This window comes from Salmo salar, chromosome 27, assembly GCF_965601325.2.
Source record: "Salmo salar chromosome 27, fSalSal1, whole genome shotgun sequence".
Lineage (NCBI taxonomy): Eukaryota > Metazoa > Chordata > Actinopteri > Salmoniformes > Salmonidae > Salmo > Salmo salar.
In genome coordinates this window covers 10,457,585-10,481,327 of record NC_138317.1, presented here as the reverse complement: position 1 = coordinate 10,481,327, position 23,743 = coordinate 10,457,585, and the positions used below count along the sequence as shown (strand labels likewise).

Sequence of the window (23,743 nt, the reverse complement as noted above, 5' to 3'; positions counted from 1 at the left end):
ACGTTAGAGCTTGAACAACAGACAGAGCTTGAACAACTGACAGAGTGTGAACAACTGACAGAGTGTGAACAACTGACAGAGTGTGAACAACATACATTAGGGTATGAACAACAGACATTAGAGTGTGAACAACAGACGTTAGAGCTTGAACAACAGACAGAGTATGAACAACTGACATTGGTGTGCACAACTGACTATTAGTGTGAACAACAGACATTAGAGTGTGAACAACAGACATTAGAGGGTGAACAACAGACATTGGAGCGTGAACAACAGACATTGGAGCGTGAACAACAGACATTAGAGCGTGAACAACAGACATTAGAGTGTGAACAACAGACATTAGAGGGTGAACAACAGACATTAGAGGGTGAACAACAGACATTAGAGGGTGAACAACAGACATTGGAGCGTGAACAACAGACATTGGAGCGTGAACAACAGACATTGGAGCGTGAACAACAGACATTGGAGCGTGAACAACAGACATTGGAGCGTGAACAACAGACATTGGAGCGTGAACAACAGACATTGGAGCGTGAACAACAGACATTAGAGCGTGAACAACAGACGTTAGAGCTTGAACAACAGACAGAGCTTGAACAACAGACAGAGCTTGAACAACAGACGTTAGAGCTTGAACAACAGACGTTAGAGCTTGAACAACAAACATTAGAGTGTGAACAACTGACAGAGTGTGAACAACTGACAGAGTGTGAACAACATACATTAGAGTATGAACAACAGACATTAGAGTGTGAACAACAGACGTTAGAGCTTGAACAACAGACAGAGTATGAACAACTGACATTGGTGTGCACAACTGACCATTAGAGTGTGAACAACAGACATTAGAGCGTGAACAACAGACATTAGAGGGTGAACAACAGACATTAGAGGGTGAACAACAGACATTAGAGGGTGAACAACAGACATTGGAGCTTGAACAACAGACATTGGAGCGTGAACAACAGACATTGGAGCGTGAACAACAGACATTGGAGCGTGAACAACAGACATTGGAGCGTGAACAACAGACATTAGAGCGTGAACAACAGACGTTAGAGCTTGAACAACAGACAGAGCTTGAACAACTGACAGAGTGTGAACAACATACATTAGGGTATGAACAACAGACATTAGAGTGTGAACAACAGACGTTAGAGCTTGAACAACAGACAGAGTATGAACAACTGACATTGGTGTGCACAACTGACTATTAGTGTGAACAACAGACATTAGAGTGTGAACAACAGACATTAGAGGGTGAACAACAGACATTAGAGGGTGAACAACAGACATTAGAGGGTGAACAACAGACATTGGAGCGTGAACAACAGACATTGGAGCGTGAACAACAGACATTGGAGCGTGAACAACAGACATTGGAGCGTGAACAACAGACATTAGAGCGTGAACAACAGACGTTAGAGCTTGAACAACAGACAGAGCTTGAACAACAGACAGAGCTTGAACAACAGACGTTAGAGCTTGAACAACAGACGTTAGAGCTTGAACAACAAACATTAGAGTGTGAACAACTGACAGAGTGTGAACAACTGACAGAGTGTGAACAACATACATTAGAGCGTGAACAACAGACATTAGAGGGTGAACAACAGACATTGGAGCGTGAACAACAGACATTAGAGGGTGAACAACAGACATTGGAGCTTGAACAACAGACATTAGAGCGTGAACAACAGACGTTAGAGCTTGAACAACAGACAGAGCTTGAACAACAGACAGAGCTTGAACAACAGACGTTAGAGCTTGAACAACAAACATTAGAGTGTGAACAACTGACAGAGTGTGAACAACTGACAGAGTGTGAACAACTGACAGAGTGTGAACAACATACATTAGAATATGAACAACAGACATTAGAGTGCGAACAACAGACGTTAGAGCTTGAACAACAGACAGAGTATGAACAACTGACATTGGTGTGCACAACTGACCATTAGAGTGTGAACAACAGACATTAGAGCGTGAACAACAAACATTAGAGGGTGAACAACAGACATTAGAGGGTGAACAACAGACATTAGAGCGTGAACAACAGACATTAGAGGGTGAACAACAGACATTAGAGTGTGAACAACAGACATTAGAGGGTGAACAACAGACATTAGAGGGTGAACAACAGACATTAGAGGGTGAACAACAGACATTAGAGCGTGAACAACAGACATTAGAGCGTGAACAACAGACATTAGAGGGTGAACAACAGACATTAGAGGGTGAACAACAGACATTAGAGCGTGAACAACAGACATTGGAGCGTGAACAACAGACATCGGAGCGTGAACAACAGACATTAGAGCTTGAACAACAGACATTAGAGCTTGAACAACAGACATTAGAGCTTGAACAACAGACATTAGAGCGTGAACAACAGACATTCGAGCTTGAACAACAGACATTTGAGCGTGAACAAGAGAAATTAGAGCTTGAACAACAGACAGCGCTTGAACGACAGAAAGTAGTGGTTGAGCACAAAGAAAGAGAACGTGCAGGCAGACTAGAGCAAGAACAAGAAGAACGTGTGCATGCCATTTGATTAAGAGAGATGGATCTGGAAGCCCTCCCAATCCAGTCAGGCCATCCTGCACCCTCATCAGAGTTTAATCTTGGACGGAACAGTTGGCTTGTACCGCCTTTCAACGAAAAGGAGGTGGATGTATATTTTACTCTGTTTGAGCGGATTGCCACATCCCTAAAATGGCTGCAAGATATTTGGTCACTGCTCCTTCAAAGTGTTCTTGTGGGAAAAGCTCAGAAAGTGTACGCCGCTTCATCTCTTAACCAGAGTTCAGATTATGCCACTGTTAAAGCTGCTATCCTTCAGGCTTACGAGTTGGTCCCAGAAGCATACAGACAACAGCTCCATACAGTTTATACTGCCCCGAGAAAGGACACAGTGTCTCTGTGTTCTAAGTTGAAACAGAACAATGAGAGGGAGAAAAATAAATTTCTTCTTGTGAGAGCACTGCAGCCCATTAAGTCTCTGGTTGGGACTGGTGTCTCCTAAACAAGATTTGAAACGTTCGTGTCTCTGCAGAGTGGCGATGCTGTTAAGCAGCCGGTGAAGATACTGTGAGACACTGGGGAAGGCCCAGTCCTTCATTTCTAAAGGGTGTTTTGCCTTTTTCTGACACTTCAGCAACTGGTTACAGTGTCTTAGTACAGGGTGTGGAGATGGGTTGCATGGAAGTTCCTTTGTATAATGTGGATCTCTGATCTTCATTCTGGTTCCGTCGTCACAGGAGTGAGGCCTAGCGTACCGGTGAAGGGGGGTCTCTTTCATTTTGGGAAACGATTCGGCTGGGGGGGGGGGAAGTCATGCCAAATCCTGTGGTTTGTAAGGAACCCAGAGTAGAGGAACCTGACGGGTTATCAGAAAAGTACCATAGAGTGCTCCCGTGTGCCGTTCCACATTTCGTTACACGTTTCGGTTGTTGTCAGTGACTATTTGTTAGATCCCCCTTCTGTTTGAACAAAATGTTTGGTTTTCTTGCTTGTTAACGTAACACATGGAAGACAAGACTGAATTCAATGTCCCAGATCAAACGATTTGAACTATACCAGGTAACTTATTAAGTATTCCTGAAGATGGGTGATTGGAGTGTCTTTCAGGTAATTGGCTACCAAGACAATACTGTACTAATCAGTGTCAAATTATTTCTCAGCAGGAGGGAAATCCGGCATATCCTGCACAGCAGGGTACCCGGGAACAAGGTGGAGAAACACTGTCCTGCAGTACAGGTACACTACAATGAAAGGACTGCAAAGACAGGACGACGGCATGAAACACAACAAAGGTCCCATAGACCTGTGCCTTGGGCTGGCATAGCGGGTTGAGCTACCATCTGCAGCACATCTATACAGTCTGATCCATGGAGCTTTTAGTGCAGACCGGGAATGTGCAGGACTGGGGCGTAAACACAACTGCATGTTTACCCCTTCAGTGTGGGATCAAATCCCAGTCCCACAGCTATTCTGTATTCTCTCCCTGTCTCCCTTCTACCTTAAACCCTGTCTCAAGAAATAAATGATTACGAAGAGTGAATTAAAAGATCCCCAATGTAGACTCCTTGGTCTAGTGGTAACAAGCCCGCTGCTAGTACATATACATACCTCCCCCACCAGAAACCTGGGTTCAACCCCCCAGCATCTGTCCTTCCTGCTCCCCTCTTCATCACTATCCCCCTCTACTTCTGTACCATCAGACAAAAGATCATGAAGCATAACAAGACGGTAGTAGCCGTCTCACCTGCGCCTCGTTCTCCTTGAGCAACCTGCTCGTGCGTGTCCCTCCCGGGTCGTCGGTGACGTTGAGCATGACCACGCCCTTCTTCTCCCAGCCGATGAAGGATCCGTCCGTCAGTGCCTCCACCATGGCCAGGAAGTCCTCGTAACCGTGGTGACGCGTGGCCACCACGGAGAAGGAGGTCCAGTCGAACTCTTCCAGCACCTCAAAGACCACGTCCAGCTGCATGGCTGTGGAGCAGGTGAACTGGAGGTAGATGGAGCCGCTCTCCTGGGGGAGGTGGACAACAGTGGTGTGCAGAAGTGGGAGAAAACAGTTTGTTAAAGAGTGAAATGGGTTTTCAGGACAGGGAGGGGGAAAGAGGGAGCGAGAGAGTGCGGTGAACTGAAGGATGGATGTAGTATCTGTCCATAAGAACACAGAATTTCATTTTCTGCTATAAAGGAGGAATCCAGGCCTCATATTCACAGAGTCTCAGAGTAGGAGTGCTGATCTAGGACCTGTTTTGCCTTTTAGATCATAAGGCGTAAGATACATGAACAGGAGAGATCTGATCCTAGATCAGCACTCCTATGCTGAGACACTTTATGAATACAGTGGAGTCAAAATTGTATTTAATAGGGAGAAAACATTTTGTAACAGAGTTAAACGAGAAGGTAGTACCTGAACTTGTCGAATAAGAACACAGATTTCCCCTACTGAACACGGCCAATGTTAGGAGTAACGTAAAATTCGAATGACAGTGTGAGCTTAATTCAGTCCTACACGCATTGCAGTGGCTGAGTCTGATGAAGGCCTATTTAGACCATAACGTTGGTTAAGAAAGATACATTAAACTTGTGGTGCATCAAGTTTCTTACCTATGCAGTGGCTTACATTCATGCCATAGCAATATTACACGTGGTTAAACAGGCTTATAATCACAATGTCTCAGGGTACTATAAACTCCTTGGGGTAGCAGCTTCCTTTTTCCAGAGTAAGAAAAGCTTCCTGTTTTTAGAGTAAGAACTACATGTGGGGGTAGGAGTTTTTAAACAAAGACACAGCGGAAATATCAATATGGCCATTTGTAATTGAATTCCAGTCTCAAAACCATCCCTTTCTTTTTATTTTCTCTTTGTCTGTCTTGTCTACTGTGAAGGCTTTCCAGTACGGTCCTACAGTACGGTCCCAAATGGCACCCTATACCCTTTATAGTGCACTACTTTTGACCAGAACCTTATGGGCCCTGATTAAAAGCAGTGCACTATGTAGGGAATAGGGTGGATTTATGGGGCATAGCCGATATGTCCCTGTGTTTGGCCAGAAGTACGTTCAATTATTCTTTATTCACTGTGCAATTATTTCTATTTTTATTACATTTTTTATCTTATCTTTAGCTCTGCATTGTTAGAAAAGGACTGTTGGTTTACACGTGTTGTCTGTAAAGCATGTGACAAATCATTTTGATTTGATTTGAGATTCTGTATTGCACAGTAGACCATGATTTTTTTTTTTATGAAAAAGACTAGCCTTCCTCTCCTTGTCTCCTTTCCTTCATCTTCACTGATTTGACCAGACTGGAAAGCCTATGCTTGTTCAGTTCTTTTAGATTATATTAGGATAAAAACAGATAAGGAAATGGAGAGAGGAAAGGGAGATACTCTACTGAAAGGTTTATGTACAAGTAGAGGATAAGATTTCTAGAGCCTTATGCATAAGACAGACAAGGTAACAGACACAGAGATGGGCAAAGATACTTAAAAAATGTTTCTTGTTACAAAATATCGAAGTAAAATACAAAATACTTTTGCCACGTCATGTATTTAATAACAATACTTGCAAGTAGCCCCATGACTGTAACTACAACAACATTCTCAGTAACAGTTACAGAAACGTTTCACTTGCTATGACTGTGATGTGGTTGGTTATCTACCTTAGTTGAATGCTCTGGATAAGAGTGTCTGCTAAATTAACAAAATGTAAATGTAAAAAAATGTGCACTTGCAAAGCACACAGGGTATTATTCTAATGAGCTCCACCCCCAAACAATTTGTATTTGAATAAAATGTGGCCTTGTCTGTGGGCGGAGATAATTCTAATAATACCCATTGTACTATGCAAGTGTTCATTTTCCAATTTACATTTTGGTAATTTAGCAAACGCTCTTATCCCACCATAGTGCCACCAGACTTCTGATACCAATGCAGCAAATTTGGGGTGATAGGGGGCCACAAAATTGTGAACCACTATATTTTTCTTTAATGGAAATGTATTTGAAAATACACAAATGTAGCTCTCTAAGGCAGCATTTCCCAAGCTCCGTCCTGGGGATTCCAAGGGGTGCACGTTTAGTTTTTCGCCCTAGCACTACACAGCTGATTCAAATAATTACATCTTGATGATAGGTTGATTATTTGAATCAGCTGCGTAGTGTTAGGGGGGGGGAACAAAATGTGCACCCTTGGGGTCCCCAGGACCGAGTTTGGGAAACACAGCTCTAAAGTATCTTGTTACAAAATACATTGGATTGCAGTTCAGGCCAGTGAAATACAAATGACAAAAAACTTAAAAGGTCATTTAAATACATATTTCAAATACATGTAACAGAAATACTGCCCATCTCTGAACAGAAGGATCCAATTTAGATGGAACTATATTATGCATATGTAAATGCCCACCGTTGAACTCCCTCGCTATATTAATTATTCAGTGAGCGATGCACAATTAACAAGGCCAAGTGAGACTTGAATGGGGCCCGTAATTGTAGAAACGTTCACAGTTGGATATGTGTGCAAAAATAGGTTAAGTATCAAATGATACATTTGTGTTTGAGAAGAAAGACTGATTAAAGGCGACAGAACTGAAGAGGTTGGGTGTGTTTATCCCAAATGAGACTGTGTGGAGAATACGTGTATGCAGTGCATTCGGAATGTATTCAGACCCCTTGACTTTTTCCATATTTGTTATGTTACAGCCTTATTCTAAAATGTATTAAATAAAATCTACACACAATACCCCATCATGACAAAGCAAAAAACGATTTTTAGAAATGTTTGTAAATGTATTAAAAATAAAAAACAGAAACCTTATTTATATAAGTATTCAGACTCTTTGCAATGAGACTCGAAATTTAGCTCAGGGGCATCCTGTTTCCATTGATCATCCTTGAGATGTTTCTACAACTTGATTGGTGTCCACCTGTGGTAAATTCAATTGACTGGACATGATTTGGAAAGTCACACACCTGTCTATATAAGGTCCCACAGTTGACAGTGTAATTCAGAGCAAAAACCAAGCCATGAGGTTGAAGGAATTGTCCGTAGAGTTCAAAGACAGGATTGTGTCAAGGCAAAGATCTGGGGAAGGGTACCAAAAAATGTCTGCAGCATTGAAGGTCCCCAAGAACACAGTGGTCTCCATCATTCTTAAATGGAAGAAGTTTGGAACCACCAAGACTCTTCCTAGTGCTGGCCGCCTGGCCAAACTGAACAATCGGGGGAGAAGGGCCTTGTTCAGGGAGGTGACCAAGAACCCGATGGTGACCAAGAACCCGAGAACCCGAGTTCCTCTGTGGAGATGGGAGAACCTTCCAGAAGGACAACCATCTCTGTAGCACTCCACCAATCAGGCCTTTATGGTAGAGTGGCCAGACGGAAGCCACTCCTCAGTACCTTTTACAGAGATGGTTGTCCCATCCCCACAGAGGAACTCTGGAGCTCTGTCAGAGTGACCATCGGGTTCTTGGTCACCTCCCTGACCAAGGCCCTTCTCCCCCGATTGTTCAGTTTGGCCAGGCGGCCAGCACTAGGAAGAGTCTTGGGGGTTCCAAACTTCTTCCATTTAAGAATGATGGAGGTCACTGTGTCCTTGGGGACCTTCAATACTGCAGAAATGTTTTGGTAACCTTCCCCAGATCTGTGTCTCGACACAATCCTGTCTCTGAACTCTACGGACAATTCCTTCAACATAATGGCTTAGTTTTTGCTCTTACATGCACTGTCAACTGTGGGACCTTATACAGGTGTATGCCTTTCCAAATCATGTCCAATCATTTGAATTTACCACAGGTGGACTCCAATCAAGTTGTAGAAACATCTCAAGGATGATCAATGGAAACAGAATGCACCTGAGCTCAGTTTAGAGTCTCACAGCAAAGGATCTGAATACTTATGTAAATAAGGTATTTCTGTATTTTTTTTTATTATACATTTGCAAACATTTCTAAAAACCTGTTTCTGCTTTGTCGTTATGGGGTATTGTGTGTAGATTGATGAGGATTATTATTTTTTTCAATACATTTTAGAATAAGGCTGTAACATTATAAAATGTGGAAAAAGTGAAGGGGTCTGAATACTTTACAAATGCACTGTAGGACCCTTTTCACAGAGTGTTCTACATGGAACTCAAAATAGTTCTACCTGCAACCAAAAAGGGTTCTACCTGGACCCAAAAAGGGTTTTCCTATGGGGACAGCCGAAGAACGCTTCTGGAACCCTTTTTTCTAAGAGTGTAGGGTTGCACAACTCCAGTCCTCGAGGGCCACTCTCTCTGTTTTCTGTTTTTATCAACGGATTATTTTGACCTTTGGAAACCAAGTGTTGAACCTTCTCAGCAATCAGTGACATTCATTGTTAAATTACAGTAAGTGCCAGGCAGACACATAAAGCAGCAGGACTGCAGCCACTCGAGGACTGAAGTAGTGTTCTCCTACTCAGACCACACTGTATCCAGCGGGCATTTTTCTTTTTATGGCAAAGATGACATCCTCATACTAGTTGCATAATGAAGAAGTTTTGTAAGCATCTTTTTAGCAACCAGATAACAACCAAAATACAACGTCTTTCCCATGACGTTTTGAAAAAGACATCTTGACCTGGTTGTAACAGAGACCAGTTGGTTGCAATCTGGTTTTATGGCGTCTTCTCAACCAGAAACCCAGTTTCCAACCAGAAAATGAAGACGTCATGTGCCAAATTCTGCCCACTGGGTAAGATGAGGCTTCCAACACACAGTAACTTAGGACTGATTGATTACTTGAAATCCATTAAGAAGGGAAAGTTCACAGCCAGGTAGTTACCTGTGGCTCCCTGCCCAGACCGGCCCCTCCTCCCACGGCCACAACAGGCACTCCGGTCTGGGCCGAGACAAACTCCAGCATGGGGGCCAGGGGAGCCTGGTCGGGTGGCGGGGGCCTCTCTTCCTCGAACACCAGCCCCTGGAGCGGCGTGGTGGCCAGCAGCTCACACAGCTGCAGCAGAAGGCTCGCCGGGCTGCTCTCGTTCACCATCAGGTAGATCACGTTGGCCGGGCCATACTGCGTCATCACGCTACCGCCCACCAGAGCCGCTGACGCGGACGCCAGCGGCGCAGACGCCGCTACCATAGCCAATGGCGACAAGGCCCCCCTCCCCTGAGGACCCCCCGGCCCGCTCGTGCCGCCCGTTCCCCCAGCAGCGGCCGTCTCCGGGAGCAGGGAGGAGCCCGAGTGGACCACAGCGATGTTGACTACACCCAAGTCCCTCTCTCTCTCCCGGGGGCGGAGCAAGAGGGGAGGGGAGGAGCGGGCGGGCCCCGTGCAGGCCAACACGGCCAACAGGAGGGAGAGGGCGGGCTTGGCTGCCATGGGGGGGGGGGGCGCAGTTCGGTGGGCAGTGCAGCGACAGCGGCAGTTCACAGGCGAAGAAGGACCTGGAGTGGAGAGGCGAGAAGAAAGGATTCAGGGGGGAAAGTCTGAAGAATGAAAGGCCTGTAAGTAAGTGAGGAGAGGAGCAATGATACGCATAGGAGTAAGTAGGAGCTACAGTGGCGAGGGATACTATTGAAAAACAATCCTGTGGAAGAGGGGGGGTAGGCGTAATGGGAAAAGGGGTGCTATCCACTGAGCCTCAATTAAAAAGAGCAGGTTTCAAAAGGAAAGGAGAGAGAGAGAGAGAGAGAGAGAGAGAGAGACGCGCAGTGGGGCAGAGAGATTGCGCTAGACAGGGGGGTGGATGAAATGGGTCTGCATCACCTACCATACAATCAATCAACATCTTAAGGTCAGTGTAAGCGTAAATCCAGGTACAGTGACCTAGAGAGGAACATAAGCTCACTGCTTAGGGACTAGCGTAGGAGTGCTCACCCCTTGAACTCAACCCTCCCCCTTACTGGACATCAGAATTCATTACCCCGGGAGCTGATTCACGGGTCGGTCCCACACCATTGGAGAGCTTTGAAGCTAAGCTATAAATCTTTGCAGCCATAAACCACCAATGGGTACTGTACATCTAAATGGACAGGGCTAAATTACAATACAAATAAGACTGGGGAGGGGTGACGACTTTAGTCGAGGTAGTTGTGTGTATGCACGTTTTTTTTTTTAAGCAATTGTGGTTGAGGTGGGGAAATGGTCTGGCAGTTGAGTGAGGCTGTGGGACTGTACACGAAATGTAAGGAGATGTAAAGCAAGCAACACTTAATTAATCATTTTTGAAGTCGCTTAGCGTGCCAGCCCCCCCCCCCCCCCCGCCGCCACTCCCCCCTCCCCTCCTTCTCACACCCCCCCCTCTTTCCATTCACTCTCTTTAATTAACCCTCCCTCTCCCCCTGGGGCACACACAAATAGACACAGAGTCAAAAACCCACTCTCTCCGGATCACTAACACGCAGCACAACAATCGGTATCTGTCACTCCCTCCCATATTGCCCGTTTTCTCTCATAGCGTCCGTGGCTAATGTCATTGCTTTGAACCAGAAGGCTTTGCTGATGTAATGTCCTCTTCACTCCCCCCAAACAAACAGCTTCTTTCTGCCTTGTTCTCTCTCTCTCTCTCTCTCTCTCTCTCTCTCTCTCTCTCTCCTCTCTCTCTCTAATTCCGTTTTCACATTCCTACATCGCTCCTTTTGACGCTGAGTTATCATCTGAGGAAAAAATAGGGGGATTACGATGATGAAAAGTGCTCAATTTGGGGGAAAAGGGGGGGGGGGGGGGGTGGTGTAGACAAATTTAAAGAAACTGTAGCTGTCGTGGAATACAGAGAGGAAATAGGGGATTGAGCCAGTGAGCCGGATAGCCACAGCGGCTGTAAAGTGGGAAAACAATAAAGTATTGAGAGAGGATGTAAAAAAAATATATAAAAAAATATAGATATTTTATCGTCACATACACCAGATAGGTGCAGTCAAATGTGTTGTTTTACAGTGTCAGCCATAGTAGTACGGCGCCCCTGGAGCAAATTAGGGTTAAGGGCCTTGCTCAAGTACATCTAAGGAACGGTAGTATGGGGTAGGCAAGAAAGATAAGTATTTAACACAGCCCTCAATATACCATTCAGACAAAGCCAGACCTCGGCTTGAATGCCTCATCCGAGCCCTGTTGCATAATTCAATTGGACATTACTACCTCGGTTAAGCCTATGGACAGAGCCTGCCATGAAACCTAACGGACTCACCGTTTTTCAAAGTGAGATAGACTGGAATGGCATGCGGCTTAATCCAGTTCAGACTGTATGAAACAAATACAGATCTTATGAAACCAGTACAGACCACACAGGTTCTGTACTCAGTTCGAAGGACATATGGCTGAATCCAGTACAAACCGCACTACTAACCATACATACGGGTTCCGGATCAATCATTCCAGGCTAGCATTCCATCCACTGGCCCTAAACCACTCAGCTTGTGTTGTCACTCTCCAGGACTCTTATACTCCCCAGGGCTCTCATACTCCCCAGGGCTCTCATACTCCCCAGGGCTCTCGTACTCCCCAGGGCTCTCATACTCCCCAGGCCTCTCATACTCCCCAGGCCTCTCATACTCCCCAGGGCTCTCGTACTCCCCAGGGCTCTCGTACTCCCCAGGGCTCTCGTACTCCCCAGGGCTCTCGTACTCCCCAGGGCTCTCGTACTCCCCAGGGCTCTCGTACTCCCCAGGGCTCTCATACTCCCCAGGGCTCTCATACTCCCCAGGGCTCTCGTACTCCCCAGGGCTCTCATACTCCCCAGGCCTCTCGTACTCCCCAGGGCTCTCGTACTCCCCAGGGCTCTCGTACTCCCCAGGCCTCTCATACTCCCCAGGCCTCTCATACTCCCCAGGCCTCTCATACTCCCCAGGCCTCTCATACTCCCCAGGGCTCTCATACGGCAGTTTTATGGTCTTCCCCTGACATGTAGTGCATTGCTTGTTGCCTATGTTAAATGGGCCCTGCGGTATCATGGCCGTAGAGTGGTATAGTGTTTAGGGAAATGGCGTTGGGAGAAGACTGGTTAGTGGTTCAGAGTACAGGTCAGAGGTTACTGTAAAACACAGCTGGGTGAATGGATCATGCGTATCCTGGCTGACGGAAATGGTGTCAGCTGTACAGTATGTACTGTACGGAACTCTGTCGCCATGTTATCTTATCCAGGCATTAGCATAGAGGCTATACATCCTTGAACTCCTCCCCATATCTATTGGTTGTCAACGGCTTACCGTCCTACTGGGTAATACACCACGAATAGACGTCCTACAGTATTTCCCCTCTAAAAGCCCCTGCATCTTGTGTGATGATCATATAGCACGGTCAGCGCAAAACCCTATCTGGACAACGGGATAACTGGTAGGAAGAAGTAACTGACCATGAGGGAGACAGAGGGGCAGTGCACACAGAGAGTGATTATGTCGAGTCTCTCTTTATGGCCGTCTAAGTGTTGGCAGACTCTCAGAGCAGCGCAAGCGTTATGAGGAACTGCCTGGCCCGGTCTTACTCCAAGCGGTATCCTCTGGCGCTTTGGCACACAGACACCATTAGCAGGAGTAAGATGGTCCGTCACGTATGCTCAAAATATTTCAGTCCCATGACCCAAAAGTCAGGGCCCTCCCTAGTAAGCTTTAGAGATGACTTGACTACCCCCCGTCACACACACACACACACACACACCCACTCTCATACACACGCAATCTTATACACACACTCACACAGAGTAAGATTCAATTCAATTTTGTCAAAGCAAACTGCTTTTCAAGGCAATCCGTGACTCCATGTCTGACAGAAAAGGAATTCCACGCAGTTAGAGGTCTTCTTCCTGCTACATCACCTACTGTAGGTACAGTTTGAAGCACTTATTTACACTGAGTGTACAAAACATGACATAGACTGAGCAGGTGAATCCAGGTGAAAGCTATGATCCCTTATTGATGTCAGTTGTTAAATCCACTTCAATCAGTGTAGATCAAGGGGAGGAGACAGGTTAAAGAAGGATTTTTAAGCCTTGTGACAATTGAGACATGGATTGTGTATGTGTGCCATTCAGAGGGTGAACGGGCAAGACAAAATATTTAAGTGCTTTTGAACGGGGTATGGTAGTAGGTGCCAGGCGCACCAGTTTGTGTCAAGAACACTGCTGCGTTTTTCACGCTCAACAGTTTCCCCTGTGCAACAAGAATTGTCCCCCACCCAAACGACATCCAGCAAACTTGACACAAACGTGGGAAGCATTGGCATCAACATGGGCCAGCATCCCTGTGGAACGCTTTCAACACCTTGTAGACTCCATGCCACAACGAATTGAGGCTGTTCTGAGGGCAAAAGGTGGTGCAACTCAATATTAGGAAGGTGTTTTTAAAGTTTTGTACACTGTGTACATTGTCAGACAGACGGCTACTATTTTTACAGTGCATTCGGAAAGTATTCAGACCCCTTTCCTTTTTCCACATTTTGTTATGTTACAGCCTTATAATAAAATTATTTAAAAAAATGTTTTCCCTCATCAATCTGCATCATGACAAAGTGAAAACAGGTTTTTAGCAATTTTTACAAATGTATTCAGAACCAAAAAAATTTAAAAAATGGTTTATATACATTTGCTACATTTAAAAAAATATATATGTTTTGCTTTGTCATTATGGGGTATTTTGTGTAGATTGATGAGAGAAAAAAAAAACGATTTAATTAAGGCTGTAACGTAACAAAATGTGGAAAAAGTCTGAATACTTTCTGAATGCACTGTATCTTCTTCTATTTCTAAATGTTCCAGATAGGATAAATCCCCTTGAGGTGATCTGTCTTGTTTCCAAGGAAGTGCCAGGAGAACAACAGAACCGATACAGGACTCCTTGAGCTTTAACAAGAAAGATTCCCTCACAGTCAGCACAGCAGTTAGTTATACGGAGCTCCTTTAAGTAGACTATTTAAGATAAATGGTATAAAGTATTTGCCTGGATGAAATGCAATCATTACTTTATGCACTTGTTTTTCTCTTTCAATTTTACACCAAATAAGCACAAACAAGAAGCAATATTTGCCACTTCCTACTATACCTCCAATTCACCACTGATTGTGTGGCTGAAAATAAGGAATATCGCATTCCAATTTATTGGGGGATGTGATGCTTTACCTCATGCATCGTCTTTGCATGAAAGTCATTTGGTGGCGAAAATTGTACTGGGATCAAACTTTGCCCCATAGCACTCTGCATACAGAGAAGCAATATCATTTATAGAAATAATTGCTACTCTAAAAATACATACCACAATGCATTTGCTGACGGTCATTGGTGGCATTCTTCATTTCCCATATGCTGCGGCTATGGATGGTGGGAGGGGAAGGAACGAATGAATGTGGGCCTGCTCGGCTCAGCACACAGCACTGAGGTGGAAGCACAGAGGTATTTAAGAGCGTCTGCTCTCTCTGCAAAGAAGTAATCAACAGGCTGGCCGGTGACCTCGCTAACAATGTTTTTAATAAACATGACCTTCATTAGATTGAAAGAGAAGCTGGGGAAGGGAGTTACGGATAAAGGGTCAGAGGAGACAGAGGAATACATTTCGGCAAAAAAAAAAATGCAGGAAATTACAGATTGGGAAGGAGGAAGCATAAAAAACAGGCCGTGAGAGAGAGAAAAAGGGGTGGGGGGAGGTGGATTAGCTAATGTCATGGTCCTTTGTGGTTCAGTTGGTAAATCATGGCACAGATAACACCAGGGTAGTAGGTTCAAGTCCCAGTACCATCCATAATGTAAAATGTTTGCGTGCATGACTGTAAGTTGCATTGGATAAACGTGTCTGCTAAATTACTTTTCTTCTTTTCTATGAAGGAGAGACATGAGGACAGAAAAGGAGCAGCGGACGGATCCCATTGGGCACAGACGTCAATTCGACATCTATTCCATGTTGGTTCGATGCAATTTCATTAAAATGGTGTGGAAACGACATTGATTCAACCAGTGTGTGCCCAGTGGGATATAGGATTCTGAGGGTGTCTGATGCTCCCTCGACCCCCCCCCCCCCCCCAGGTATCTTGCTCATGTTTGTTCTGACGCCTTCTATCTCTCTCTCCTCTATAGACCATTCCATCTATCTCTCCCACTCCCTCTCTGTCTATCCCTGGCCTGTCCCGCTCTCCCTCTCCCACTTCCTCTCTATCTATCCCTCTCTTGTATCTAATTCTCCCTGTTTCTATCTCTTTCTCCCTCAGCCTCTCTTCCATTATCTCTCCCTGTCCCTCTTTCCCTAACCTCTTTCCTCTGCTCGCTCTCCTTCTCAAATCAAATCAAACTTGTATTGGTCGCATACACATATTTAGGAGATGTTATTGTGGGTGTAGCGAAATGCTTGTGTTTCTAGCTCCAACAGTGCAGTAGTATCTAACAATTCACACAAATCTAAAATAAATATTAGGACGAGCAATGTCGGAGTCCGGTGTGTGTGTGTGTGGGGATAGATGGATGGATGGATGTGTGATGGGATGTATAGACATTATGTGGATAGAACATTTAGTATATCTGTAGAATATGTAGGATAAAATAGTATTATATACAGCATTAGTTGAACAGGATGGCATTTACTAGAATACAGTATAAACATATGAAATGAGTAAAACAGTATGTAAACATTATTAAAGTGACCAGTGATTCCATGTCTATGTACATAGGGCAGCAACCTCAAGGTGCAGGGTTGAGTAACTGGGTGGTAGCCGACTAGTGACAGTGTCTAAGCTCAGGCCAGGGTACTGGGTGGAGACTGGCTAGTGATGGCTATTTAACAGTCTGATAGCCTTTAGAGAGAAGCTGTTTTTCAGTCTCTCGGTCCCAGCTTTGATGCACCTGTACTGACCTCGCCTTCTGGATAATAGCTGGGTGAACAGGCCATGGCTCGGGTTGTTGATGTCCTTTTGGCCTTCCTGTGACATCGGGTGTGGTAGGTGTCCTGGAGAGCGGGTAGTTTGCCCCTGGTGAAGCATCGGGCAGACCGCACCACCCTCTGGAGAGCCTTGCGGTTGGGGGCGGTGCAGTTGCCGTACCAGGTGGTGATACAGCCCGACTTGATACTCTCAATGGTGCATCTGTAAAAGTTTGTGAGGGTCTTAGGTGCCAAGCCAAATTTCTTCAGCCTCCTGAGGTTGAAGAGGTGCTGTTGCAAAGTGATATGTTTGCCGAGAAACTTGGAATATTTTCACCTTCTCCACTGCGGCCCCGTCGATGTGGATGGGGGTGTGCTCCCTCTGCTGTCTCCTGAATTCCACGATCAGCTCCTTCCTTGGTCTAGGATGTCAGGTAAGGTGGAGGTGATATGATCCTTAACTAGCCTCTCAAAGCACTTCATGATGACAGAAGTGAGTGCTATGGGGAGATAGTAATTTAGTTCAGTTACCTTTGCTTTCTTGGGTACAGGAACAATGGTGGACATCTTGAAGCAAGTGGGGAAAGCAGACTGTGATAGGGAGAGATTGAATATGTCCATAAACACTCCAACCAGCAGGTCTGTGCATGCTCTGAGGACGCGGGTAGGGATGCCGTCTAGGCCGGCAGCCTTGCGAGGGTTAACACGCTTAAATGTTTTACTCACATCGGCTACGGAGAAGGAGAGCCGCCTGCGTCAGTGGCACTGTGTTATAACTGCACTGTCTGTATTCGATCATATTCCCAGTCACCTTGCCGTGGTTAAATGTGGTGGTTCGCACTTTCAGTTTTGCGCGAATGCTGCCAACTATCCACGGTTTTTGGTTTGGGCTGGTTTTAATAGTCACAGTGGGAACAACATCCCCTATACACTTCCTGATGAACTCAGTCACAGTGTCAGTGTATACATCAATGTTATTCTGAGAGGCAACTCGGAACATATCCCAGTCCGCGAGATCAAAACAATCTTGAAGCATGTATTCCGATTGGTCAGACCAGCGTTGAATAGACCTTAGCACAGGTGCTTCCTGTTTGAGTTCCTGCCTATAGGAAGGGAGGAGCAGAATGTAGCTGTGATTTGATTTGCCAAAGGGAGGGTGGGGGTGGGCCTTGTAGCCATCCCGGAAGGGCTAGTAACAATGGTCGAGAGTTTTTGAAGCGCGAGTACCACAGGCAATACGTAAATAGAACTTCGGTGGCGTTTTCCTCAGATTTGCTTTGTTCAAATCCCCAGCTACAATAAATGCGGCCTCAGGATATGTGGTTTCCAGTTTGCACAAAGCCCAGTGTAGTTCCTTGTTCATTGAGGGGTGTTGTGGTATCGGCTTGAGGGGGAATATACACAGCTGTGACTATAACCAAAGAAAATTCTCTTGGGAGGTAATATGGTCTGCATTCGATTGTGAGGTATTCTAGGTTGGGTGAACAAAAGGACTTGAGTTCCTGTACGTTATCACAATCACACCAAGAGCAGTTAATCATGAAACATACACCTCAGCCTTTCTTCTTTCTCGAGAGTTCTTTATTCCTGTCTGCGTGATGTACTGAGAACCCAACTGGCTGTATGGATGGGGACAGTATATACCGAGAGAGCCATGATTCCTTGAAACAGAGTATGTTACAGTCCCTGATGTCGCTCTGGAAGGAGATCCTTGCCCTGAGCTCGTCTACTTTATTGTCCAGGGACAGAACATTAGCGAGTAATAAACTCGGAAATGGTGGAAATGGTGGATGGTGTTCAATCTGGGATAAGTTAAATTGCCTTGGAGAGTACGAACAAAGGATCCAATTCTGGAAAGTCATATTTCTGGTCGAAATGCTGGTGAGTTATCGCGGTTCTGATAGCCAAAAGTTATTTCCGGCTGTATGTAAGAAATAACACCAAATTTGTTTTACAAATACTCTTGCTCCCACTCCCTCTCTATCTATCTCTCTCCCTCTTTTGTGTCTCCTTCTTTCCTCTCATCCCTCTATCTAACTCCCTCTCCCTCCCTTGTGTCTCCTTCTCCCCTCTCCTATTTCTTGCTCCCTCAGCCTCTCACATGCTTCTAAGGGTTTTATTTCTCCAGAGCCCCATTTGGCCAGTCCTAATGAGTTGGTATTTAGCTGGCTCACGATCCTCAACTTTGACCCCAGGGGAGTTGGCGGATTACAGGTCTCCGCCAGTGGGTGTCTCGGTTGTCACGCCACAGTAAAGAACTGGCAAAGGTGCCTATCTACATGCCCAATGCAGTGCCACTGTAGATTAACAACCTGTTGCATTTCCGGCCACAATGGAAACCCCCAAATGAGCGGCCATATTGTTACACAAAGCTCTATGACCAGCTTTATTAAATGTATGTGTTTGACAGTAGGCCTATTTATTTCAGATATAAGTATGTCATATTCCTTGGCTGTTGTTTTGTTGTTTGATGGTTTGGCGCTAAGGTGGAATAAAGGTTTTTCAAGGTAAACAGAGACAAAGAAATTGGCAGGGTCTGTACACAAACACAGCTATTGCAGGGAAGGTACACCTGGGATAAACGAAAGAATAGAGAAAATAAAAATAAATGTATACCAGAGGCAACACACACACACACGTCAACTCTTTATTTCAGTCTCCATACCTTGTCTTTCTCTTACGCCTCATTCAGCTCTCTCTCTCTCTCTCTCTCTCTCTCTCTCTCTCTCGATCTCTCTCGATCTCTCTCTATTCCTAGACATGTACTGCACATACTTTACAGGGCTTTGTAACAAAAACCTGCCTAGGTGAAAAAGGTCCACAGACTTATTCATCAAACGGTATTCATCGACTCTGTCAGATTCGCCCAACCAGCTACCAATCAAGCAACTGAACAATAAACCTGCCTGTCAGTAGAACTGACTCAGAGAGAAATACAAAAACACGGCTGATCCGAGATGTGTAATCATTTGTGTTGGTCAGAGTCGTAGTGTAGCTGACTGCAGCTCAATTGCCCTCCTCAGAGGAAGCGAAACGAAGACCGACGTTTCCGGTTGTACTGGTACAAGAGGCTGTGGCCTAGCAGGTAGAAGCAGTAACTTCATCAAGCCAGAGTGTGCAAATGCAATGTCAATTTACATTTGATCAAATGGGATTTACAATCGATGCCATTAGCCAAATGTTAGCTCTCTCTGCTAAGGGAGATGGAATTTATGACCCGATTAAAGCGCAATGTTCACAGAAAGCAAACCGATCCGTTCTACGGTGTCCTCCACGCATTATAGGTAGTATTATATACTTCGAAAGTATCATCCCCACCATAGTCAAGTACAGAGACCCACCATGTCCCTTCATACCAAACCGTTTGCCTGAAAAGAGAAAAATGTAATAAATAACGACCAAGGTTATATGGCCCCCTGAATATATTAGATCAAGACGACAGCCTAGGGACATTTTTTTTTAACCTGAAGACTTTTTGGAAAGAGCACTCAGCTCACAGTAAAGGCAAATTATTAATTAATGGACATTCTGTAGTTCCTCATCGTGGGACATTATCAGGTTTTGTGCTTTAGAAGTAGAGTAGAAATGGCAACACCTACACTATATCCCTGATATACCACAGGCCTATCTGCAATGTATACACACTGGCTGGCTGCACTGTGAATATGGAAACAGTGATACAAGAGGCACCATCAAAGTGAGTCACCGAGACAAGAAGCTTAAGTTGGCTATCATTGCAGTCCTAATTTATTTATGACCTGCCAAACTACACACAGCCGATAAAAACAGAAAAGGAGCATTTATTTGTTTTGAAAGTTAATTTGAACAGTAGATATATCGTCTCCCAGATATGCTTGTGATAAACGAGAGGGTGCCTTCTTTGGTCATTGTGCTCTGATACTGAGAATGATAGTCTTTAGGCCTGATATCTGAATAGGCCAGGGGTGTTCAACTCTTACCCTAAGAGGTCTGGAGCCTGCTGGTTTTCTGTTATAACTTATAATTAATTGCACACACCTGGTGTCCCAGGTCTATATCAGTCCCTGATTAGGGGAAAACCCACGAAAAAAATGCGGAACTGGCTTCGAGGTCCAGAGTTGATTTTGAAGGGACTAGGCTACGCAGCAGTCCTACCTAGACTAAATCCAAACAAGGACGATAGAACACTTGGAATGAAGATATGGTTCAGAAGTTTCAGAGTGGCTTTCAAACAGGGTCTGGGTGTGTCGAAGGTGGGGTCCTGATCACATGATTCTGTCACGTACATTCAGGCGGTCGTCTTTGGACGCAACCTCACGGCGGGCCCCCACCTCCAGCTCATTACTTCAACGTTAAGTTGGATCGAAGGTTTAATTTTTTTTTTAAACATTCGGTCGGGAAAGTTGAGCAAGTTTCATGGTGGCTCCCCTGGGTGTAGCCAAACCAACCAACACTTTGACCACCGTCACCATCGAGGAAAGCCAGGGCCACTTGGCTTGTCTCTAAAGAAGATGAAGCTAAAATGGCCTCCTTTCCCCCTCTTAGCAGAATAGGGGATTTCAGTCCAAGGCTGCAACGTAACTGATAACGTCCCGCAGCCAGCAACCATTCATTCATACACGAATGACACAATGGAACACCTCAGACTGAGTGCAATTCTCAGGGATGAAGAATAACTTTTCTAAAGGAGCTCAATTTGAAAGGATCATCAGGCATCAAATGGAAGAAAACAGAATGAAACTACCTGGACTTGTCCACAAAGAAAAAGGTTTTCTGTTGCTTGAAAACGTTTTCCGTTGTGTGCCCGAATGAACACAACCCACCCTTGCCTGGAAGTTGGAAGCACAGAGCTGAATCCTAAGGTGATGCTACAGGTGCAGCCCTTCTCCTCCACCTCCTCTGTCTCCTACTCAGTGGACCTGCACTTCTGAGTGTCACATTAGTCTGATGATTTAATGGGACAAGTCCCCACAAGTCCAGAGTTACTCAAGAGGCTGAAACAACGGTCTGAAAGAAGCTTCCCCTGAGCAACTTGGGCTTGTCATTGTCAGATTTGTTTCTCTCCATAAAGGAATCCCTCAGAGATTGCTTTGCCGAAGTCATTCGGAGGCCATGATATCAGCCGATGACAAAGTAACATGTGTTTCAACATCCTCCATTAACTGGATGAAATAGAGCATTTTGGATTAGGACGAGTTCCACAATCGGTTTCACTGAAAACGACCTAAATTAGACTGTATGGCCTGTTACACATTGTGTGTGTGTGTGTGAAACTGTACAACACATGAAACTAGTTCCATTATAATCCAATTGCAAATCCCACCCTCTTTCATGCTCATAGGTCCAGTCCAGAACAACTAACAAAAGAAAACATGTATGGTACAGTGTCATCAACTGAACAATGGGGTTTCAGGCAGACAGTCTCAAGATCCCATGCTGTGAAGCACTTGAGAACCCCAAACATGGAGGGTGTCCCTTCAAGGCTATATATCCCATAGTGATCAATGAAAAAACGTGTTTCAACTTGCTCTAGGATAGAAATAAAAGGCCTACAATATTGGTTTTCAAAAGAATCCGAATATATGCATGGACTGTTAAAGAATGCAAATATGATTTAAACATGCCACCTGCCTATAGGTAAGGTATTTACTCAATATACACCCAACAGTGCGAGTGGGATAGTTTTCCTAAGGAATTCTGATAAGATCAGAGCAAATTACCTTCTGCACAGTTCAGAACTGCAATTCAAAGAGCTGTCTTCCAATAAATTCACACATAGTCGGGAGCACAGCTGACAGATGGGTACGTACAGAAAGCTCAAGGATTGATTCAACATCTGAAAGCTGCCTTGGGCAAATACCAAGAGATGTGTCATGAAAAAAAGGCTACAACGTGTTCTCCGTGGACAAGAAAACAATAAAAATGGACACATGCGCATAAACCGGTTTCAAACGAAGGCAATGTGTATACTAATGGACGAATGGTAATGTACCCAGATTTAAAACGCCGATTTGGGGGAGATAAGAAAGGTACACATTTCTTTCATCACTAATGTAAGTTATGTGTGGTGACTCAGAACGTGTGTGTGTGTGTGTGTGTGTGTGTGTGTGTGTGTGTGTGTGTGTGTGTGTGTGTGTTGAGTGTGAACAAATGCCCGTGCCAGTGTGTGTATGTACAGTAGGTTATGCCTGTGCAGTGTTCGTCTGGAAATAGTCAGAGCACTTGGAGTATGCAAGCGCATCAATGACAGAGGGGTCAAAGCCTCGCTCACCGTCCGGTTGTTGCCTATCCATCAAACTAGCTGCCAATATGAACACATTTAGCCTCGAGAAACACTACGCCACTAATTCCGGTCCCCGTGCATAACATTCAGCACATTTTTGAAGGGCAAATCTTGGAACACTTCTTGAAGGAAACCTAAACATATCACCCTCACAGCAAGGAGCAAATACTCACTGTTTTTCAGGAGCCCGAAACTCTGTTCTCCCCTCGTCTCTCCATCCACAATACATCCATTCCTCTCCTGGCCATATCCTGCGGGTTATTTCCCCGTTGTGTTGCCTGTATATTTAAATGTTGCACCTATACACAGTATCGACCTTTTCTTTACTCAGCGAGACTACATGTTGCTGACTACATCTCTCTCCCTCCCTCTTTCCCCTCTCGCCAGTTATTTTGTTAAAATTCCGTATATACGCCTCGTCACCTAGCAACCTCCCTCTTCATCACTCCCGCGACACGTGTTGAATGCTAAACTTGTCTTCGTGGATTTTTTTTTTTTTTTTTTTTACGATGGAGTGGATGGATACACACACACACACACTCTCAGTGGTGTATCAGTATGCTATCAAGATATTTATTACAACTCTCCCTCCCTGTCTCCCTCCCTCCCTTCCTTCTCTCTTTTCCCCTCCCCTTAAACCCATCTGTAAACCTATATTCCTCCTCCTTGCTCCCTCACCCACATCTCTTCTCTCTCTCCACGTAAAAAAAAGAAGCCAGTTTATAGATACATTTAAAAAAAATACAAAAAATAACAACACCAAAGGGAATGTAAGCCTTGCACTTCGCGGTTATGTGTGTCTTAGGGGAATACATGATCATTGCAATTGTTTATAATAATTCAACTCTGGGCTGAACTTTTTCACTGTAAGGGAATTTTGGGACTTGAAACTATTACACACAGATAAATAACTTATTCATGCATATGCATGCTTGTTCATGCATATGTTACCTATAAAGAATAATGTGTTATTTAATTACTGTAATCCTGTCTGCGTTGATCTGGTAATTATTTGATGTCACAATGTTAGGCTTTTGCAATTGTTCTACTTCTGTGAATAGGTGCTATAATTAGCCCTTATGGGGAATAACAGAGAAAAATCCTTTTTGATATTTTCTGCTGAGCACCAGCCATTTTGTCCTCTATGCTGG

The 23,743-nt window shown here is 44.7% G+C and overlaps 1 protein-coding gene across 1 annotated transcript in view; it reads right to left on the bottom strand.

The window, feature by feature from the left end:
• The window catches only part of grin2da (glutamate receptor, ionotropic, N-methyl D-aspartate 2D, a), a 64,739-nt gene extending 41,636 nt beyond the window's left edge, over positions 1 to 23,103 (bottom strand). The window contains exons 1-3 of the mRNA XM_014177454.3: positions 22,766 to 23,103; positions 9,333 to 9,943; positions 4,277 to 4,543 (exon numbers count right to left, since the gene is read on the bottom strand). Coding sequence (XP_014032929.3) covers positions 4,277 to 4,543; positions 9,333 to 9,878 — 813 coding nt within the window. The 5' untranslated portion in view covers positions 9,879 to 9,943; positions 22,766 to 23,103. The remainder of the gene's footprint in view (positions 1 to 4,276; positions 4,544 to 9,332; positions 9,944 to 22,765) is intronic.
• Positions 23,104 to 23,743: the final 640 nt, after the last annotated feature.